Source organism: Geotrypetes seraphini, chromosome 4, assembly GCF_902459505.1.
Source record: "Geotrypetes seraphini chromosome 4, aGeoSer1.1, whole genome shotgun sequence".
NCBI classification, from domain to species: domain Eukaryota; kingdom Metazoa; phylum Chordata; class Amphibia; order Gymnophiona; family Dermophiidae; genus Geotrypetes; species Geotrypetes seraphini.
In genome coordinates this window covers 289,774,179-289,795,146 of record NC_047087.1, presented here as the reverse complement: position 1 = coordinate 289,795,146, position 20,968 = coordinate 289,774,179, and the positions used below count along the sequence as shown (strand labels likewise).

The 20,968-nt window shown below is 43.6% G+C and overlaps 1 protein-coding gene across 25 annotated transcripts in view; it reads left to right on the top strand.

Moving 5' to 3' along the window:
* BTRC (beta-transducin repeat containing E3 ubiquitin protein ligase) overlaps nt 1-20,968 on the top strand; it is a 488,395-nt gene that overhangs the window by 451,337 nt on the left and 16,090 nt on the right. For all 25 annotated transcript variants that reach the window (XM_033943132.1, XM_033943124.1, XM_033943120.1 and 22 more), the window contains 2 exons: nt 2,121-2,231; nt 13,853-13,931. In XM_033943132.1, the coding sequence (XP_033799023.1) occupies nt 2,121-2,231; nt 13,853-13,931 (190 nt within the window). The remainder of the gene's footprint in view (nt 1-2,120; nt 2,232-13,852; nt 13,932-20,968) is intronic.

Sequence of the window (20,968 nt, the reverse complement as noted above, 5' to 3'; positions counted from 1 at the left end):
GGATAGTTCATCCACAGATGGTGCAGTGCTTGGTCTTTAGCTTTGGGCTCCTTTTAAAAAAGTGCGCTAGCGTTTTTAGCGCACGCACAGGATTAGCGTGTGCTAGCAAAAATATTACCGCCTGCTTAAAAGGAGACAGTAGCGGTTAGCGCGCACTATTCCACGCACTAAGGCCCTAGCGCACCTTTGTTAAAGGAGCCCTTTGTGCAGCTACCCAATGACTGCTAACTTGGCTACACTTAAAACCACTTCTTGAAGTGGCATTGTATGACCACACTTTTGGCACTCATAATTGCTAGTGTGTGGCACAACCAAACACTCTACCCCATCATAGATGCTACCTGCTCTTACCCATATTAAACAGCTAGCATGTGTTTTTACTATGCTGGCTGATTGTAACGTGCTGTAGTCATTATTGTAGAACTGTACTAACATCTGCCACACTAGCTGCATAACGCAACAGTGAAAGACCTCTTGACTGAAGTGGTTCATGATTTTTATGTCGTAAATGATGTCAAGTAAGCAAAATAACTTTTAAAATAATTTGACTTTGAACTGCATCTGTAGATGCCTGATGGCTTCTGTATGTTTGTATTGGAGACAGTTTGTGAAAACAGCCTGAATGTTTGGTAAGCTACTACTGAGAAAAGGTGGGCACTAAATCCCTAATAGTCCCTGTCCTTCCATTTAAAAAAATAACCAAACATATAATGGTTAGAGTATTTTCAATTACAGTGGTACCTTGGTTTAAGAGCATAATTCGTTCCAGAAGCATGCTCTTAAACCAAAACACTCGTATATCAAAGCAACTTTCCCCCTAAAAGATAATGGAAACTTGAACAATTCGTTCCACCAAACCCCCCCCCCCCCCCGAGGCTACCGGCGCTGCTCCATCACCCCCTCCCCCCGCTCTAACCGACATCGCACCCCCCCCCGAATCGGCATCACAACCCTCCCCCCCCCGCGCGAACCGCAAAGCACCCCCGTGATGAAAGCGGCATCCGCCCGCCCTTCCTCCCAAGCACTTGGTCCTTACCCCTTCTGCTCGTTCTCTCCGAGAGAACGAGAGCCAGAAGGCCTTGAGCATGCGCAGATGCTCAAGGCCCAGCCCAGGCAAGAGGCCGGAGCTCGCATTCACACTTACAACGAGCAGAAGGGGTAAGGACCAAGTGCTTGGGAGGAAGGGCGGACAGATGCTGCTTTCAGCATGGGGGGGCTTTGCGGTTCTCGCGGGGGGGGCGTTCACGGGGGGGGGGGGTTGCGATGCCGGTTAGAGGGGGGAGGTGCTCGTACACCAAAACATGCTCGGTTTGCGAGGCAAAAGTTTGCTGAGTGTTTTGCTCGTCTTGCAAAACACTCGCAAACCAGGTTACTCGCAAACCGAGGTTCCACTGTACATTTAAAAGTGTGCAAATCAAGCCTAAGATGCTTAGTTCTGGTTTATAAAGTGATGTTTTATAAGGAGCCATTTTTAAAATACCTATTTTATTTATTTATTTAAAACATTTATATACCGCCTGTTACCAAGCGGTTTCCAATTAAACATACATATCATTAAGACAAATATTATGAAGACAAGAACATCTTACTTTACATCTTCATTACAAACTGCTAAGTAATATTACATAAATGCATTAACAAATAACTGTGTTTTCAGCAACTTTTTGAAATTTACACGATTAGCACAGAGTCGCAAATTCCCTGCAAGTGTATTCCACATTTTCACTCCACCTTTTCAGAACATTGTATCCCTCGTCGGAGAATAGTGCACTCCCAATTCCCTAGTCACTGTTAGTCTCATCCCACCCTTGGGCCTCAACATTCTTCCTGGTCAATATATTTCCAGAAATGTTTGAAAATATACTGGGGCCATCTGATATAAAACTTGATGTATTATGGATAACAACCCCCTACTATAAAGACAAGGAAGCATCTAGTGCTGCTGCTCTTCAATTAAGCCAGTTATACTTTCTGACTTAAAAATGCTTTTTGTCATTATAGTTATAAACATTTTTATTTTGCTTAATTCTCTTTTCCATGGAATATTTGAAGATTGTTTGTGGATTAGATCTCATTATATAGGTAGTAGCTCCTCATTTTCTTCTCTGTATCTTTTCCAGGTTATGGGATATAGAATGTGGAGCATGTTTACGAGTTCTAGAAGGTCATGAAGAACTAGTACGATGTATACGTTTCGATAACAAGAGAATAGTCAGCGGGGCATATGATGGGTGAGGTTTCCATGTGTCTCAAATGCCATTTTGTTTGTAAGAAAGTTCTCTAAGGCCCCATATTCCAGGGCAGCAGAACACTTTTGAGGAGGGGAGAGGTCCAAATTCTGCTATATCAAAAGCAGAAATATTTTGCTTAAAAAAACACACATCTGACTGATTAAATTACATACTGGCCGAAACAACCAAAAAATGAGGGAAAAAATATCCTCTGTGAGGAAAAACAATTTAACATTTGCAATCATACAACAACAAAAAATACCCCTATAACAAACATGCAAAATGGTGTAAGACACCCAAAAGGCACAAATACAGTTTACACAAACACTTGGCAAGTAAAAGTATCAACAAATATAGTTTAAACCAGGGGTGCCCACACATTTTGGGCTTGTGAGCTACTTTTAAAATGACCAAGTCAAAATGATCTACCAACAATAAAATTTTTAAAAAACACAAAGCACACTGTACGCTGAGAAAATGTTAATTATCATTCCTATTCTGGGGTTTTTTCAAAGAGGTCAAGGCAGATGACTCTATGCACCCTCACCTCAGTAACAACCATACAAAAATAGACAAATATACCCCCTCCCTTTTTACTAAACCACAATAGCAGTTTTTAGCGCAGGGAGCTGCGCTGAATGCCCAGCGCTGCTCTCAACGTTCATAGGCTCCCTGAGCTAAAATACGCTATTGCGGTTTAGTAAAAGGGGGCCATACTGCAAAATATAGACAGCAGATATAAATTCAGACACATTTTGATCACTAAATTGAAAATAAAATCATTTTTCCTACCTTTGTTGTCTGGTGATTTCATGAGTCTCTGGTTGCACTTTCTTCTGACTGTGCATCCAGTCTTTCTTCCCTTCTTTCAGCCTGTATGCTTCCTCTCCTCCAGACCTCATTCCCTCCCCCAACTTTTTCTTCCTCTCTCCCTGCCCTTTCTTTCTCCCTGCCTCTCTTTCTCTTTTTTCTCTCTTTATACCCCCTTTCTTTTTTTCTGTTTCCCTTCTTTCCTTCTGTCTCCCTGCCTGCCCCCTTTCTTTCTTTCTCCCAGCCTTCCCCCAAGCCACTGCCGCCGCCATTGGGGAACAGGCCTCCCAAGCCGCCACCATCGGGTAACAGGCCCTAAAGCTGCCGCCGCCCCCCCAAGCTCTCCCTGCTTCCCTGCATCAGGCCAACCAGCCAGATAAAGGTGGTTGCTTATAAAATCCACTTCAAACCCAATCCACAGTATAAAAATGTTGTCTATGTATTGATGCCAAATCATAACAAAAGAAAAATATCCATTTAACTTCCGAATCCAAAATAAAATTATTTTCTATGGTGAGAGCAAAAGTCATCCATATAGATACTCCCAAAATTTGTTGAAAAATTAGTTCTTCAAAAACAAAATGTTTATAATACAATCGATGATGAATTCACCAAAAGAGATATAGGAACAGCATGTGGATGAGGACAGCTCCAAAACATTGTGAACAATTGTTAGTGATTCTCATTGTGGAATATTTATATACAGAGCTTTTCTTTGAGAATAAGCAAGACATCATTTACCACATATTGGATGACATCATCGACAGAGCCTCAGTGTGCATGCTTCCCAGTGTTCTAAAGTTTCTAGAAGTCTTTGGCAGTTCAAACTGTGCATGCATGCCTTCCGTCTTGCCTTAGTCATGCAGGACCTACAGTCATCGTTTTTACACAGAGCTGAGAGGACAGTTTTCAGTGCTGTCATCAGCTTGGCTATTTTTTTATTTTGCAGCTTTCCTTGCCTTTTTGATTTTACGCATGAGTAGCACGGGACCAATCCCCTTTCTTTCTTTTATATTTGTCCCCTTTAGTACTTGTAATAGGGGGTTTTATTCAACCTTTTGTTTCCTTTCTTTTTTTCTTGGCTTGGCAGGCCACTTAAGGCCTGAACTTTCCAGCCAGGACTTCTCCCTCCCCCTCCCACCCCTCCATCATTCAGCCAATAGGTTTCACTTCAATTGTTTTTCCATCAATGTCACTAAAAACTCAATGGTTTTAAGAAGTTCTCAGTTCAGCAAGTTCATGTCTGACTGATCCCCATAACTGGTGCTTGCTATGCTTTTGAACCGATCATAAGGTTTCTAATTGAGAAAATAGTTTTCAAGAGCCCCAAAGAGTCACAAGACCCTGTGACAACAGACTTTTTAATGCATCCAAGTACAGTCCATCGGAGGCATCAGTCTCTCTGGCTCCTGGATCTGCATCAGACACTGGGGACATACAAGCACTAAGGAGGTCTCCACCTGTCTCAGCATTGGGTATTGATAGTGCCTGTCCAGGCCAAGCAGCTTCGGACCTGACACCAAAGACATGTAAGTGTTCAGTGATCTCATCTGCACTGAGAGATCCCAGTGTTGGACTTCCAGTGGAAGCAAAGAAGCAGCGACATCCAACCTTGTCGAGGAATGATACCTTCAGTACCCTCAGATGTACACCATCCAGCTCCATCACTTTGTCCACCTCTAGTTTAGTTAATTCCTCATGAACACAATCCTCTGAAAACTGGCTGCGTATTTCAGACCTAGAACCAGCAGTTCAGGAGAAACTTGTGAACATTTCCTGCCAAAGTGACAATTTCTTTGAGGACAAGGTGGATAAATTCACTGACCTCATTAAAAAACATGCTGATGCCATTAAGTCCCTACCTCATCCCTCTCCTTATGTGACTTCCACTTCTTGGAAGTTTATGGGTAGTGGTTAGAGGAGGACCTACTACTTTAAAAGTCATAGTCTACCCTTCCTTCTTAACAGTCCCAGGTTTCCTGCTCTCGCCCTTGGCAGTAATGGACCCAGAAACCCCAGCCAGCTGCCCAGACAGAGCAAAAGATGAGCTTTTGGCAGGCTCAAAGCCACCATTCTGGATAGCCTGATTGGGGAGGAGGTTGATATTTTTTTTTTCCCAAACGAGGTAGCCCCTGGTGATCTCAGACCAGTGTGTTCTCAAAATAGTCCAAGAAGGAGAGGGGGAACTAAGCCCTCCATTGATGAGAACTCCCACCAAATTGGCCACTTGAAAGCATCAAAGTCCAGCTCTCAGCTTCCGGATGTGCTCGCAGAGGAACTGTCTTCCCTTCTACAGGCCCATGTGGTCAAACCTGTACCACCATGGGAAGAAGGAAAGGGGTTTTATTCCAAATACTTCCTCATGCCCAAGAAAATGTCCTATCCTAGACCTAAGGGTCCTGAACAAATATCTGATCAAAGAAAGGTTCAGGATAGTTTTCCTAGTTACCCTGCTTCTCATAATTCAGGAGAACAATTGGCTGTGCTCTCTAGACTTTAAGGACGCTTGCACCCACATACAGATATGTTCCAGTCACAGGATGCACCTCAAATTTCAAGTGGCTTGGGATTATGGCCCGTGGTTACTATGGAAAGCCTCCGAACCATCCTCCAAGAGAATTTATTTTCCAGCTCAATATAAAAGAAAAGTTCCTCTGCAAGAGAAGGACCAAGGGTTCTACTCCAGGTATTTCAGGCTTCTGAAAAAATCCGGAGGTCTCCGCCCAATTCCAGACTTCCAAAATGAAGAAGTTTCATATGGTCTCTCTAGTTACCCTGTTACTACTATTGGAGAAGAATGATTGGCTTTGCTCTCTAAATCTCAAAGAAGTGTACACTCACATTTCAGTCTTACCTACCCATAGAAAATATCTCCAATTATGAGTGGATTCTCACCACCTTCAGCACAGTCCTACCCTTCGGCCTAGCTTCAGCACAGAGTGTTCACAAAATGCCTGGTCGTACTAGTTGTAACCCTAATCTCATGGAGGTTTCATGTGTTTCCTTATCTAGATGACTGGCTGATCAAAGCTTCATCATTACAACAAGCTCAGTACACCATCAACTCAACAGTGTCTGTTGGAACTCCTGGGGTTTGCAATGAACTACCAGAAGATGCATCTCCAACCGACCCAGACCTTAGAGTTCATCGGGGCTGTCTTAGATTGCTACCCCGACTATCACAATAGGGTTTTTTGGGGGGATAATTTATGAATATCTAAATTTAACAGTTTTACTTTTGCATAGAATGTGCTTTAAATTATTAAAAAGTAATATTTTAATTCATTTATTTTAAACATATAAACCATCACCTAATTAAAAAATAGAACTCATCCCTATAATTAATAATGAGGTTGAAGTATCATAAAAATGCATAATTCTCAGTAAAGGGACCTATTATAACTTAGATGTTATTTCAAGTCTTCATTCTGAATGCATGTGGTGTAATCATCTACTTCAAAACCTCCTTCCTGTCGCTGTGGTTCTCTTCCCTTTTGATGTTTCTACTTCTAATTTGTACTGGATCATATTGTGGTTGCTGTTACCTAGTGGTCCTACTACTTCCACTTCCTTTGCAGGTCTCCCTAGCCCGCTGAGGATTAGGTCGAGAGTGGCATTCCCTCTCGTTGGTTCTTTAACGAGCTGTTCCATGAAGCAATCCCTCACAGCCTCTAGGAATTCTGTTTCCCTCGCGCAGTTGGAGTTTCCAATACTCCAGTCTATCCCGGGAAGTTGAAGTCCCCCATTACCATCACGTTTCCATTTTTGCATTCTCGCCTCAAATCTGCTTCCAGCTCTTTGTCGTTTGCTTCTGTTTGTCCAGGTGGACAATAGTACAATCCCAATTTTATGTCAAATCCATTTCTTCCTGGTAATTTAACCCATAATGATTCCAGTCCTTCCATCTTCGTTGCCGTATCCACTCTGGTCGAGTGAATGGTGTCCTTTATATATAGTGCTATTCTTCCACCCTTCTTGTGAGTCCTGTCTCTTCTATAGAGTTTGTACCCTGGTAGTACTATGTCCCATTTGTTTTCCTCATTCCACCATGTTTCCGTGATTCCAGTGACGTCTAGGTCCTCTTTTTTGGCCATGACTTCTAGTTCACCCATTTTGGTTTTTAGGCTCCTCGCATTTGCATACAAGCAATTTAAGTCCTGGTTTTTTCTTTTTCCTGCTGTTTTTCCCTGTGATTCGCTCCTTTTACCGTCCCCCTCATGAGCTGCCAGCCCCTGATTTCTGTTCCTTTCTTCCTCTTTCTTTGGCGCATCTTTTCCGTCCACAACCTGTTTCCTCATTTTCACCTGTTTTTCTAGCTCTTGCTGTTTGCTCTTCTTTTTATTCTCTAGTTTCTCTTGTTCCATAGACTCATGATGTTCATCTTTTGTTTCTTCCCAGCATTTCTCCCGCTCAGTATCTTCTTTGGATACTCTTGTCCGAACCGTTGACTGTCGGCTTTCCCCTTATTCTTAGTTTAAAGCCTGCTCTATTCCTCTATTGACGTTGTTCGTTAGCAGTCTCGTTCCTGCCGTGCTCAGGTGTAGTCCGTCCCTCCTGAAGAGCTTGTTCTTCCCCAAAAAAGTTGTCTAGTTCCTCACAAAGTGGAATCCCTTTTCTTCGCACCATCTCCTCAGCCATGCGTTTATTGCTTGTAGTTCAGTCTGCTTCTTCACGTCTGCCCTTGGTACTGGGAGGATCTCTGAGAATACTCCCAATCATCTGGAGTCTAATGCCTTTCTATTGGACTGGTGACAGAAGTTCCTCTTTGCATTCCCTCCAATACCTCTCATCAGGAAAACTGTACTCAAACTTCACCAAGAAAGAAGCACCATGATCCTTATCATGCCCCATTGGTCCATGCCAGCCTTGGTTTCCTCTTCTTCTACAATTCACTGTTTGGGAACACATCACTTGAGCTGTTTCCCACACAGAATGAAGGCTCTCTCCTTCATCCCAATCTGTGCTCATTAACACTCACAGCATGGTATCTCTTTCCGAACTCCTGTCTGCTTCAGTATCAGTTATCATTGTGAAGCTTCCAGGAAACTTTTCACACAAAGATGTTATCACTTCAAATGGACTTGCATCAGTTTGGTGTGATCTCCACTCGTTCGATCCCATCTCTTGTCCTCTACCATCAGTTTTGAAATACCTCCTTCATCTTTCCAACTCTAAGCTAAAGACTATCTCAGTGCAAACCCATCTCGGTTCTATAAGTGCTTTCCATTCACTGTTAGAAAAGAGACCATTATCCATACATCCCTTGGTGTCCAGATTCATGAAAGGGTCTTTACTATATGTTTATGTTTATTTATTTCTTGATATAGAACCATTTCCATCACATAGATCATAGCAGTTTACAAATAAAATTATAAAAGAGAGAAGGGAACTCCATAAAATTTATAGGAACGTGCGCACTCATACCAAGGTTAAAAAAATATTAGTTTAAAATACAAATAAAAATCAGATATGTTCATCCTGATCGCCAAAGGCTCAGTTTACACAAACGATGATTATGGGGGGATGCGATTAAAAGCCTTTTTCAAATAAAAAAAATAGTCTTTAACAACCAAGCTTCCAGCTGTTGCCTGGAACCTCAATGTCGAACTCTCCATTCTGATGAAGTCTTCTTTTGAACAACTCTCAACTTGTTCCCTTAAGCATCTTACCATTATTTCTGCACATCACTAGTATCAGATCCACCCTATACATGATAGGGTTGTTCTTTGAACACATCCAAAGTTCCTCCCGAAAGTCATCTTAGAGTTTCACCTCAATCAGTCTGTAGTTGTACCACTCTTCTTTCCAAGGCCACATTCTCACCCTAAAGAAGCAGCACTCCACACCTTGGACTGTAAACATGCTCTTGCTTATTACTTAGATCACACCAAGCCTCATAGAACTACCATTCAACTCTTTGGAGAACACCTGCTACAGGTAACTTTTTCACCAGGCCTGAATATGCAGTTTCTAGAATAACACAAGAACAAAGATAAAAGGTAGAGATCCCAGGATTGTGTCTTAAGCAATTAAAGCACAGTCCAAGTATAAATGAAACTGGTTTTATTACAGTAATATAGTTGGAGCTAGAATAACCCCTGCCAAGAAGTTGAAAGCATCTTTACCTTTAAATAAAATGGAGCTTTTCTTGACTGTCCTCTGTTTTGATCTGATTGGATAGTAGAATAAATTCACTGTCACATTTTGTTCCTTGAGGTTATTGAACTTTTGATCTGTGATGGACAAACAGCTGTTGAACTCTAGGCATGTCAAGATAATGTACTGCTGTCAAGTCACAGTGGGAGCTAGGTATCAGAATTGTCTAACAGGACCAATGATTGATTTAACACTGTAGAATGTGAGGGATTTGAAATAATTCAGGAAGATAAATATGTCAAAAACAGTGAGAATAGTTCATTCTCTCCTTTTGAGTGAATATGGTATCTTATAAAATAGACTTTGTAGAAAAAACCCATTTTTATTTTTGTTGGTCATTTCACCAGATACAAAAAGGTTTAACCCTTCAATCACTTGTTTTTATGCAATTCATTTTTTTCAGCTGTTATATTCTGGGGAGAAACGGGAGGCCTTACAAGAGTGGTGGGAAATGGACTTAAGGTCATCCCAAGTACCAGTGGATCTTGTACAATTATGTAGGATTCCCGAGCTTTTGGTTAGTGCCGATATGCGCGAGTGCCAGTACTGGATCTTGCATAGGGCATGCTTCACCTGGGATTGAGTGTTTAAATTGGGTTATGCTGTATCAAATGTTCCACTGACTCCAGTACCTTTTTTCATGCCTTCTGGACACGTCCTTTGGTCTGTTCTTTTTGGACTGCCATGGTCCGATATTTGACCAAGTTGCTACACTCCGACAAGAGGAAATCCCACTCTGGATCCTAAATGGATAAGGGGACCTGCAAAGGAAGTGGAAGTAGTGGAACCGTTGAGAAACAGCGATCATAATATGATCAAGTTCAAGGTTGAGGTAGGAATACCGAAAGGAAAGAGAACCATAGTGACAACTTTTAACTTCAGGAAAGGAAACTATGAAGCAATGAGGGGAATGGTAAAGAGGAAACTTAGGAACACTTCCAAAAAATGGCAAACTGTAGAACATGCCTGGTCTTTTTTCAAGGACACGGTGAGCGAGGCACAAAATCTGTATATCCCCAGATTCAGAAAAGGGTGCAAAAAGAGTCGAACAAAAGACCCGGCGTGGATAACTAAAATAGTGAAGGAAGCGATAGGCAATAAGAAAAATTCATTTAGAAAATGGAAAAAGGACAAAACTGAGGGAAACTGGAAAGAGCACAGGAAGTATCAAAAAGAATGTCACCGTGTGGTTCGAAAAGCCAAAAGAGTATGAAGAGAGACTAGCCAGGGAAGCCAATAAAGGACACGCCTTTTGTTGCATAAATAATAATAATAATAACAATTTATATACCGCAATACCGTGAAGCTAGGGAGGCGTAGTTTGGTGCACGTATGTAGGCAACCCTAATACGCATGCTTGACTTTTTTTCTGCCTACAGTAGCTGTCAGTCTACGGCAAACCGCCGATGAGTGAGGAGGGCCGCCGCGGGAGCGGGCTGCTGAGCACGATGGACCTATGGTCTGACTCAGCAGAGGCGATTCTTATGTTCTTATGTTCTAAGTTCTATGCGGTTTACAAAAGATTACAAGAGGTACAAAATGAGTGACCTGAAGAGAGAAGAGAGTAAGAAATAGGTCAAGAAAACAGTTGTTGAGAATGGAGTGCAGGTCAGTTGTCTAGGTACTTCAGGAATAGTTATGTTTTTAGGCGCTTCCTGAATTCCTCGTAAGTGGAGGGCGAGAGCAATTGTTTTAGGTCTTTGCCCCATAATGCTGCTTGATGTGAGAGAAGGTGTTCGTAGTGTTTTTTTAATTTGTAACCTCTGACAGGGGGGGAAATTAAGTTCAGGTGTGAGATTCTCTTTTGTTTGTTGGTGGAGAAGGTGAAAAGGTCTGTTATGTATTTAGGGGCTAGACCATATAGTACTTTGAAGCAGATGCAGGCGAACTTAAACTTTACGCGTGCTTCTGTCGGTAGCCAGTGCAACTGCTGGTAATAAGAAGTTACATGATCATACTTCTTTAACCCGAAGATAAGTCTGACCGCTGCATTTTGCACAAGCTGCAGACGTCGCATGTTTTTTTGGGAAATTGTTAAATAGGCGATGTTGCAGTAGTCGAGTTGACTTAGTACGAGGGATTGTACCAGGATTCTGAATGCTGACGTATCAAAATATGATTTAACGGATCTCAGTTTCCAGAGAGTGAAAAAACCCCTTCTGATTAAGGAATCCACCTGGTCTTTCATGGTTAGGCACTGATCTAGAGTTGCACCCAGTATTTTCATGGTGGACTGAATAGGGTAACTAAGGTCGTTGATGCTTAGTGGGGTTTTGGTGTCAAATGGGTGCGGGGAAGCAATGAAGAATTTTGTTTTTTCTGAATTTAGTTTGAGCTTGAAGTCTGTCATCCATTGTTCCATCACATTTATTGCTTCTGTTGTCTTGGGAATGGTTTCCGAGATAGAGTTAGCAAATGGGATGATGAGCGTAAAGTCATCTGCGTAACTGAATAGTTTTATCCCTAGCTGGGTCAATTGCATGCCCAGTGAGGACATGTAGACATTGAAAAGCAGTGGGGATAGCGGTGACCCTTGTGGCACACCGGAAGAATTGCTCCAGGTATCAGAGAGATCGTAGTTGAAACATACCTGATAGGTACGGGATGTAAGGAAGCCCCGAAACCAGTTTAACACCTCATCCCTGATGCCAATGGCATCCAGGCATTGAAGCAATTTCTCATGGTCTACCAGATCGAAAGCAGAGCTCATATTGAATTGCAAGATCAGGGCATTGAAGCCCTTGCTAAACAATAGTCGCAGATAGTCTAAGATAGCCGTGATTACTGTCTCCGTACTGAATAAAGGTCTAAAGCCGGATTGAGTTTCATGGAGGAGAGAGAACTGGTTGAGATATTCCATCAGTTGGGTGTGAACCAATCCCTCCATGATTTTTACAATAAGTGGGATGGATGCTATAGGTCTGTAGTTGGTTATTAGCTTTGATGATTCTTTTCTATTTTTTAGGATTGGGGTTATTATTATGTGACCGTTGTTAGTGAGGAACTTCCCATTTTTTAGGTTATGGGCTAAATAGTGTAGCAATTATAATTTAAATTCTAATGGCGCTGCTTTCATAATTTCCGGGGAACATGAGTCCAGGACGCAGTAAGATTTAGAGTATTTGTTGTATAGTTTGGTGTAGTTATTCCAGTCTAAGTCTTGAAAGGAATTCCAGATCATATCTGCTGGTATTTCGTTTCCTTGAGCGTTAGCTGTCTGGGGTCGCTGGGGATGTTTTTAAAACAATTGTTTCTTAGGTTTTTAATTTTTGAATCAAAATGCAGCGCTAGGTCATTTGCAGAGGGTAGTTTAGAGTAGAGCCTTAGTGGGCAAAAAAGTTATATTGTCAGTATGGATGAGTGAAGATGCCCCCTCTTTTGGGGGATGGAGAAATAGACTTCACGCCTTGATGTTATTGGAACTCAAATATGCTAAATTTACTCTGAAATGTAAGATCCTTTTTCTTAAAGTATGGGAAACATATATTTTTTCCCTTTATCCTGGGGCCCACAGCACAGTGTTGAACTTCCTTTGTGGGGAAGAGAGGGCAAGGAAGGCTCCAGCATCTCACTTTTCGGGATTGGGGGTTGATGGTTGGGGGGAGCAGGAGGATGGGACTCGAGAGCTGTGTTGCACTAGTGTTCCTCAGAGTTTTCTGCTGTAAGAATTAGCTCTCTATTACTTGTACCTTGTTTAATTCTATGATGCTGTTGTCGGGATTGAATGGGTGTTTAATTAGGAATGAGGGAAAGGGGGAATTCAGGGTTGAAGCTCTGTAAATAAACTTCCCCTCCTGATTCACAATTTTAGGACTCGCGATTTCGATTATTTGTGATTTCCTAAAACCGGAATCACCCCCACCTCCCTCCTGCTTCCCGGACCTCCCCAGACCTTACCTGGTGGTCTAGCTGTCTTTTGAGGCAGGAGCAATCTTCCTACGCTCCTGCCCCATGCAGATCACTCATCCAAAATGGCTGCTGTGATTTCCTGTCGTAGTCTCGAGAGACTACAGGAACTCACGGCAGCCATTTTGGATGTATGATCTGCACGAGGCAGGAGCATAGGAAGATCGCTCCTGCCCTGAAAGACCTCTAAGGTCTTACCACCAGGTAAGGTCCAGGATACCATGGGGAAGGTGGGAGGGAGGTGGGGGTGGATCAGAGTCTTCCCAAAAGTTATTCACAAATTTTCAATATTTGCAGTCCAGCTCTGCCCCTAAACCCCACGAATATTGATGGAGGAGTGTAGTAGACAAGATATACATACTATGTTGTTCTGTTGATACATACTATATACATACATACTGATTGATACATACTATATATATACATACATATTGATACATACTATATACATACATATACATACTATGTTGTGTGTTGCTTGTGATTTGTTATGCATTTGCGATATATGTCTTAGTTGTTTAATAAAACAGATTTGAAAATTATGCAGTTCATTTTTATGTAAACCTTTTACTTTAAGATCTGAAAGCTTTACACAAAAGAAGATGCAAGAGCTGAATCTCAAAAGTATTAAGGTCTATATATTTTCCAAGAGCTTGTTTTATAATTTAAGACAGCGTTACAGTTATTGGTCTGTAAACTTTATAAAACTTCTCTGGCCTTTCTGAGAACACTGTCTCTTTGTTTCTTAGGAAAATTAAAGTGTGGGATCTGATTGCTGCTCTTGACCCACGGGCACCAGCAGGGACTCTCTGTTTACGGACCCTTGTAGTAAGTGTTATGATAGATGCAAAAATTAATTTGACAGAATCTTGAGCTTTATGTATAGTTTGGAGCTAAATGTATGTGTTTGTATATTGTACATATCAGGGACTATGGCACAACTGATGGGGCACAAAAATTGCCCCAAGACCACTGTCTCCTTTCATAGTGATGGATGAAGTTAAGAGGCAAATGTCTCTGGTGGGGTGGGGCGCATATGTAGCTGACAGCACACTTTGGTGGGTGCTTAGTGCATTAATCAACTGCAGCAGGACTTCAGTGAGGATGCCCCAACTGCCCCATGTCCTATCCTCTCCAACCAGATTTTGGTGGGAGCCTATCCCTCTTCACCTTATTCTATGCCCTCTCATTCTGAAATTTTCCTTCATTTCTAAGAGGTTGGGTTAGCTGCTAAATTTAAAGAAAATTTGTGAAGACTGATGTAAGGAATTAAAGTAAGTATGAAAAGCATAGATATATATCCTGAAAATATTGTCAACTGGCAAAATATTATTGATCAGAAATGCTTTTTGAAACAAAAGTTATACAAGGTTTTATGTGAAATAAAATTTTTAGTTCCTATGAGAAAAGTCATTTTAACCATCTTTATATATTTTGTTATCATTCACATGCTATTGAAAAGATAAATCCTGTATCTGTCTGAGGTACTCTATATTATATAGTTCATACCTCTCAAATTCTCTTGCAGTACTATTTATTGAGAAACTCCTATATAGCTCATAAAAAGATGTTTAGTGATTTTTAGACTACGCAGAAGGTATACCAGGTTACCTTTATCATCTTTTTAAAATTGAGAATAGTTTCTATTGCAGTTTCCAATCTCATGGGTTGCTGTTGTTCAGAGATGTTGAGTCTTAAAGAAATTCTATTTTCATAGAAATTTGATATGGGTCATCATTGCATGATAAGTACTTCCAAGTGACAATACTGCCATTACCCCTTGTGCCATATCCTGGGAGTCCTAGATCTAAATTATTTATTTATTTGGTTTTATATTCTATCTTCCTCAAAGAGCTCAACTACCCATCTTATTGGTTTGACAACCAATTGTGTTATGAAGCAGTGGTTTTATGACCTCTAGAAACGTATTTATTTATTTGGTTTTATATCCCGTCCTCTCAGGAGAGCTCAGAACAGGTTACAAGTTTGCATGCATAATAAATCCTGGTAAAATATAAAATGACAAACATGGCACAGTGTGACATAGCATGACGAGCATTGCAAGACAAACAAAGGATTGCAGCTTAGCATGGCAAAGAGTCATATATATATATATCTAATATAATAAAACGCTAGGCCGCGCATGCGCACTTCCTATGTGTGCGCCGGTTTTCCGTGAGCTGTAGCGACACATAGGAAGTGCGCATGTGCGGCTTACGCTCTGTCCTGCTCCCTGTTGAAAGACGCAGCAGTTGCCGCCTCTCTGCTCTCTCTCTTCCTCTCCTCCCCCCCCCCACCCGAGTCGGATGTCGGCCGCGGCAGCTGCTGCCCGCGCCGGCTGTCGGCGGCTGCAGGCCGCGGCAGCCAAACCCGGAAAACACTTTTCTTGCAACTTTGCATCCAGATCAGGACAGATTAACTGTGCCGCTCACATCAAAAGCCAACCCTTCCGGGTTTTAAGTTGGGCACTGCTTCTCCTGCGGCGCGACAGCACGAGTCAGATGTCGGCCACGGCGGCTGTCGGTGACTGCAGGCCGCGGCAGCCAAACCCGGAAACATAAGTAGGGCATGGAGTTCAGAAGGAATGTATGGAGGGGAGGAAAATACTGCATAGGGAAGTGGGGTGGGAGGGAAATGCTGCAACACACGGAAATGGAGGGGCAGAAAAGGGGTTGATGGACAGGGGAAGAGGTGCTGATGAACAGGGAGAGGGGGGCAGAAAAATAAAGACAGGCCTACTGCTGGACAGGGGGAGCAGGAAGGAGGTGATGATGGACAGGGGGAGGTAAAACAAAGGGAGAAGGGCTTCTGCTGGATAAGGTGAGCAGTGATGGGGTGGTGGAGGACACAGGGGAGGTAAAAGGAAGGAAGAATGGACAGGGGGAGTAGGCAAGGGGTGGTAGTGGACAGCCAAGGAAAAAAAAAAAAAAAACCAGACAGAAATACAGAAAGCGACTAAGGAGAGAGAAAAAAAAATAAAAACAGACACACACATATATATTCTAGCACCCGTTAATGTAACGGGCTATAAGACTAGTATATATATATAAGCATAGCATAGCATGATAAGCATAGTATTACAAGCATGGCATACATAGTATTATACAGTATACACAAGCATAGCTTGGCAGACATTGTATTATACTGTATATGGTGACTATAATATATATATATATATATATATATAAACCTAGCATGGCAAACATAGCATTGTAAACTTAGTATTATATATACAAATGTAGCTTGGCAAACATAGCGTGGCAAAGCAGTATATCAAACGTGGCTAACCTAGTATGACATGACAGTATGGCACTTGACATGGTAGTACTTAGCGTGATGGACATGGAATAGCAGATATTGTTTAGTGGATATAGCACTTGAATTTGTAGCATGGTAGACATGGTATGACATATATACTAAGAAAGATGTGGAGGGGCATAATCAAAAGAAACGTCTAAATCCGATTTGCACGTAGGGCACTAGTCGCTCAAAGTCGGCAGCAGCAAAATGTTCATTCTCGAAAAGTACGTCCAAAATGGGGGGGTGTTTCGAAAATCATTTACCTGTATAATCGCCCAGACCACCACTACGTCTATCTTTATACTGTATTCTTGACCAAAAATTCGTCCAAGACATAAACGCCCAGAACAAGACCTTTAAGATGTGGGATGCCCAGTCCCTCTTGCCAGAACCCCCTAAGTCGGCCCCCCACCCCTGAATGTCCACAGAAGGAGAAGTGCCCAATTCCTCCTGCTGCTACCTCACTGAGACATCCACAGGTAGTCCCACCCCCTTAAGCATGCCAAGTCTCCCGATCAATAGTGCCCGGTACCCCCAACCAAAGGGCATGCTCCCCATTTCCCCCCCAGCCCACCCGGACCCCACAGTACCTTTTTTAAGTTGGCTGGCTGGAGGGATGCTTCCTCCAGCCGGCAATCACGCCTCCACTGAATAGCGGGCCTGCCCCTTCCCAGTGCACTGTGGGATGCACTGGGAGAGCCCTTAAGCACCTGGGCTAACCGGAATATTAGGCCTAAGGGATCTGGCCAAACAGAGTCTTAGGCTACTCCCAGCACATCCCAGTTTGCCCAGGTGCCTAAAGCCCCTCCTATGGGAGGGGCCTTAAGCACTTGGGCCAATCAGGGTCTTAGGACCCTCCCTGGTGCATCCCACAATGCACTGGGAAGGGTAGGCCCACCATTCAGTGGAGGAAACATCCCTCTGGCCGGCCAACTTAAAAAAAAGGTACTGTGAGGTCCAGGTGGGGGGGAGGGCATCGGCAGGAGAAAGTTGGCATCCCTCCTGCCAATGATCTTAGGGGGGATGGGGGGTTCCAGCAGGAGGGACTGGGCATCCCTCTTGCCGGTGGATATCTCGGTGAGGTGGCAGCAGGAGGAATTGGTCACGCCTTCTGCCACAGACATTCGGGGGTGGGGGAGCAGCTTTGGGGATTCCAGCAGGAGGGACTGGATATCCCTCCTGCTAGGTGATGTTTGGGGGGTGGTGGCAAGAGGGACTGGGCATTGCCAGTAGTCTTCGCAGGGGGGACAGGTTCTTTGCCACAGCTACTAAATTGATCGCAGCAGGGAGATTCCCTTGCCATGATCAGCTCAGCGGCAACCCAATTCTCTAACCGGCGCTTATGACATAGACGCCGGTTAGAGAATCGTGGTGTTAGGCGATGCTATATAGGACACCCATGTGTGAATCTCAAAAGCCGCTTAGGTGGCTTCTGAGACTGGGTGTCTTAAACAGAATCCGGCTCTTAGACCTGGTTTTACATCGTCTAAGTCACAACGTATAAGTTCCATTTAGGCAGCTTCGTAAAACTTTCAATTATCCCTTTGGTCCCCAAAGAGTAACATACCATAATCCCAGGGAATAGGGCTTTTCACAATCTTCTCCATGAAGGGAAGAACCTACAACCAAAGTTCAGTGGTGGGACATTCCAGGAAGTGATGAGTAAGAGTCCCCTGGGCTCGGTTACACTATCCAGCTCCCACAATCCCACATCGACTCCCTGGAACTTTGAGATATACGCCCTGTGAAGAATCTTAAATTGCATTTTCTTAAAGTCCGCGGAACCACCCAAGGTATGGACCGATCGAACATATCCAGGAGGTCCCTTTGATCACACTGGATGTCCAACTCCCTCTGCCAAACAGCAACCACTCCTTCCACAGGTCCCAAAGGGAAATGGGCCTTCAGACATTTATACCAAGTGGAAAGTTTATTCATATCCGGTGAGACCTGAACAAATTGAGTGTCAAAGGGGCCACAGAGCCATTTTTTCCCCACTTCTGTTGCAAGGAAGTATAATAATGACAGACTTGAAGATATGCCCAAAAATGATTCGAGGGCATCCCACAGCGCGCCTGGAGTTGGGCAAAAGTGGAAAAAATCCCCACCCCCTATCCCAAAGGTCCTTCAGCATCCTGCATCCCCTGTGCTCCCACAGCTGGAACCATGATGGGCCCATCCCAGGAGAAAAGCTGATATTACCCCGCAAAGATAACAGCAAAGAGGCTTCAGATGGTTTTCATTGCCGTCTCCTCCACCAGCACCAGGCCAGTCGGAAGGGCTGCAAGAAATGCATCCTAGGGGATCCCCCTGGAACCACAGCTGATGGCATGTGTTAGAAGGCCAAAAATGAGTGAAGAGAGCACTAAGAATCTAGCCACCCCTCAGGGGAATACGTGGAGTGACCTGTCCACCCTTCGTGGATGAAACAGAAGAGAGCTGCAGCATTATAAAGTTGAAGGTCAGGAAGGTTCAACCCTCCCCTCCACTGGTCCATCAGCAGTTTTTTAAACTGATTCTAGCTTTTTTATTATGCCACAGAAATGCAGAAATAACAAAGCAGAACAGCCTCTCATTCTTGTTAGAGATCCATATGGGGAGCATCTGCAGGGGATACAGGATTTTTGGTAGAAGCACCATTTTAGTCAAGGCAACTCTGCCCCACAGTCACACCGGTAGCTCCTTCCACCGGGTGCAAACATCTTGGATCTGGTCAGTATGGCGCCGCACGTTATATTGATACATAAGAGATAAATTAGGACTCAAATAAATCCTAAGGTACCGCATGGCCTTATGAACCGGGGGAATGCAAAGATTAGCATGCCAAGTCTCCCGATCAGTAGTACCCAGGAGCAGAAGCTCAGTCTTGTCGCAGTTAACTCTTAATCCCGTAATGGCACCAAAAGCACGCACCATGTCCAGCACCTTGTCCAGATCTGCATGGACACTATCTAGATAAAGTAAGATATCATCTGCGACGAGATTGATACGACTGTCCCGTTCCCCTATCTAGATACCCCGAAAGTGGGGAATCAGCTCTAATTTTAACAGCTAAGGGCTCAATAGCCAGCACGAACAGAGGGGGGAGGGGGGGGGAATGGGTCCATAAGGCCGCCATTGATTAGCAATCTAGCTTGGTGCCGAATGTATAGGCTGTGAATCCATTCATGCGCCCCTCCAGCCCAAACTGCTGCAAAACCCAGAATATATGCTATCAAATGCTTTCTCCATATCCAGTCCCACTATGGCCAAAGTGCCTTCCAACCCCTTCCGAGAATGTAGTGCCATCATGGCTCAGGTGAGGTTCATAGAAGCATAGCGGCCCAGAGCGAACCCTATCTGGTCCTCATGAATGAACAATGGCAATAAAGCATTCAACCATTTTGCTAAAATGACTGCCAGAAGTTTGGCATCCTGATTAAGGAGAGAAATATAACGGTACAAACCCACTTGAGTGATATCCTTTCCCGGATTAGGCAGGAGAACAACATGTGCAATGTTGTTGTGCCCAAGCCCCTTCCCTGAGTTCAACACATTATAGGCCTCCCCTAGCATAGTAGGGATCAGATCCACCAGGATTTTATAATACTGTGGTCCATATCCGTCAGGGCCCTGGGCTTTCGTAAGTTTGAGGACTTTAATGCCACCCTGGATCTCTCCCGTGGTGATAGGGGCATTCAAAAGGGCCAGTTGGTCAGCTGCCAGTTTAGGTAAAGAAAGGCTGTGGAAAAAGGCATCCCTGTCACTCTCCAATAAAGGTTGTTGCGTATAAAGATTCTCATAGAATTTAACAAATTGCTGCCGGATCTCCTGCTCTCTCTTGTAGGAGCCCCCGTTTATCTTTAATGGACAAAATAACCTGATGTTTTCTGGAGGGGCGCACCAAATTTGCTAGCAGCTGCCCCGTCTTCCCGCCCCAGGTATAGAGCTTATACCGCTGGAAATAGATATCCTTAGTGGCCCTCTGTGTCAGTATGGCTTCCACCTGACGCCCCACGTCCTGCACACGACCCTTCTCCTCGACAGACATATTGGCCACGTGCTTCCACCACAATGCTTGGAGCTCCCTAGATAACCTCAGAAGATTGTGTTCTGCTTCTTCCTCTTACTGGACAGATAGGTAGCGATGGAATTCCTGATCATTGTACAGGTGGCTCGGAAATTTCCAAGTTCGCATCGAGGATTCCTCCATGATCTGCAAAGACAGAACCACTGGCGAATGATCAGATAAGGAAACATCCGTGATTGTGACCCCCATCTATCCGCGAGAACAGAGAGGGCGGCACCAGGATGAGAATAAAAGGTGTATGTGCATTCCATGGGATGCAAGGTCCACCAGATATCCACTAAATTCAAGTGGTCCAATAAAAAAATTAACCCCTTTGGCTCTATGGTCCCTAGGACTAAGTCTAGTTGGATTGTAATCCATGGTGGGGTCAGCTGTTATACTGAAGTCTCCCCCCACAATGTGTTGGAAGTCAGGATACATGGCTATCTTAGGAAGCAGCTCAGAAAAGAAACGGTGATTATACACATTGGGAGCGTAAAGATTACAAAAAATCCAG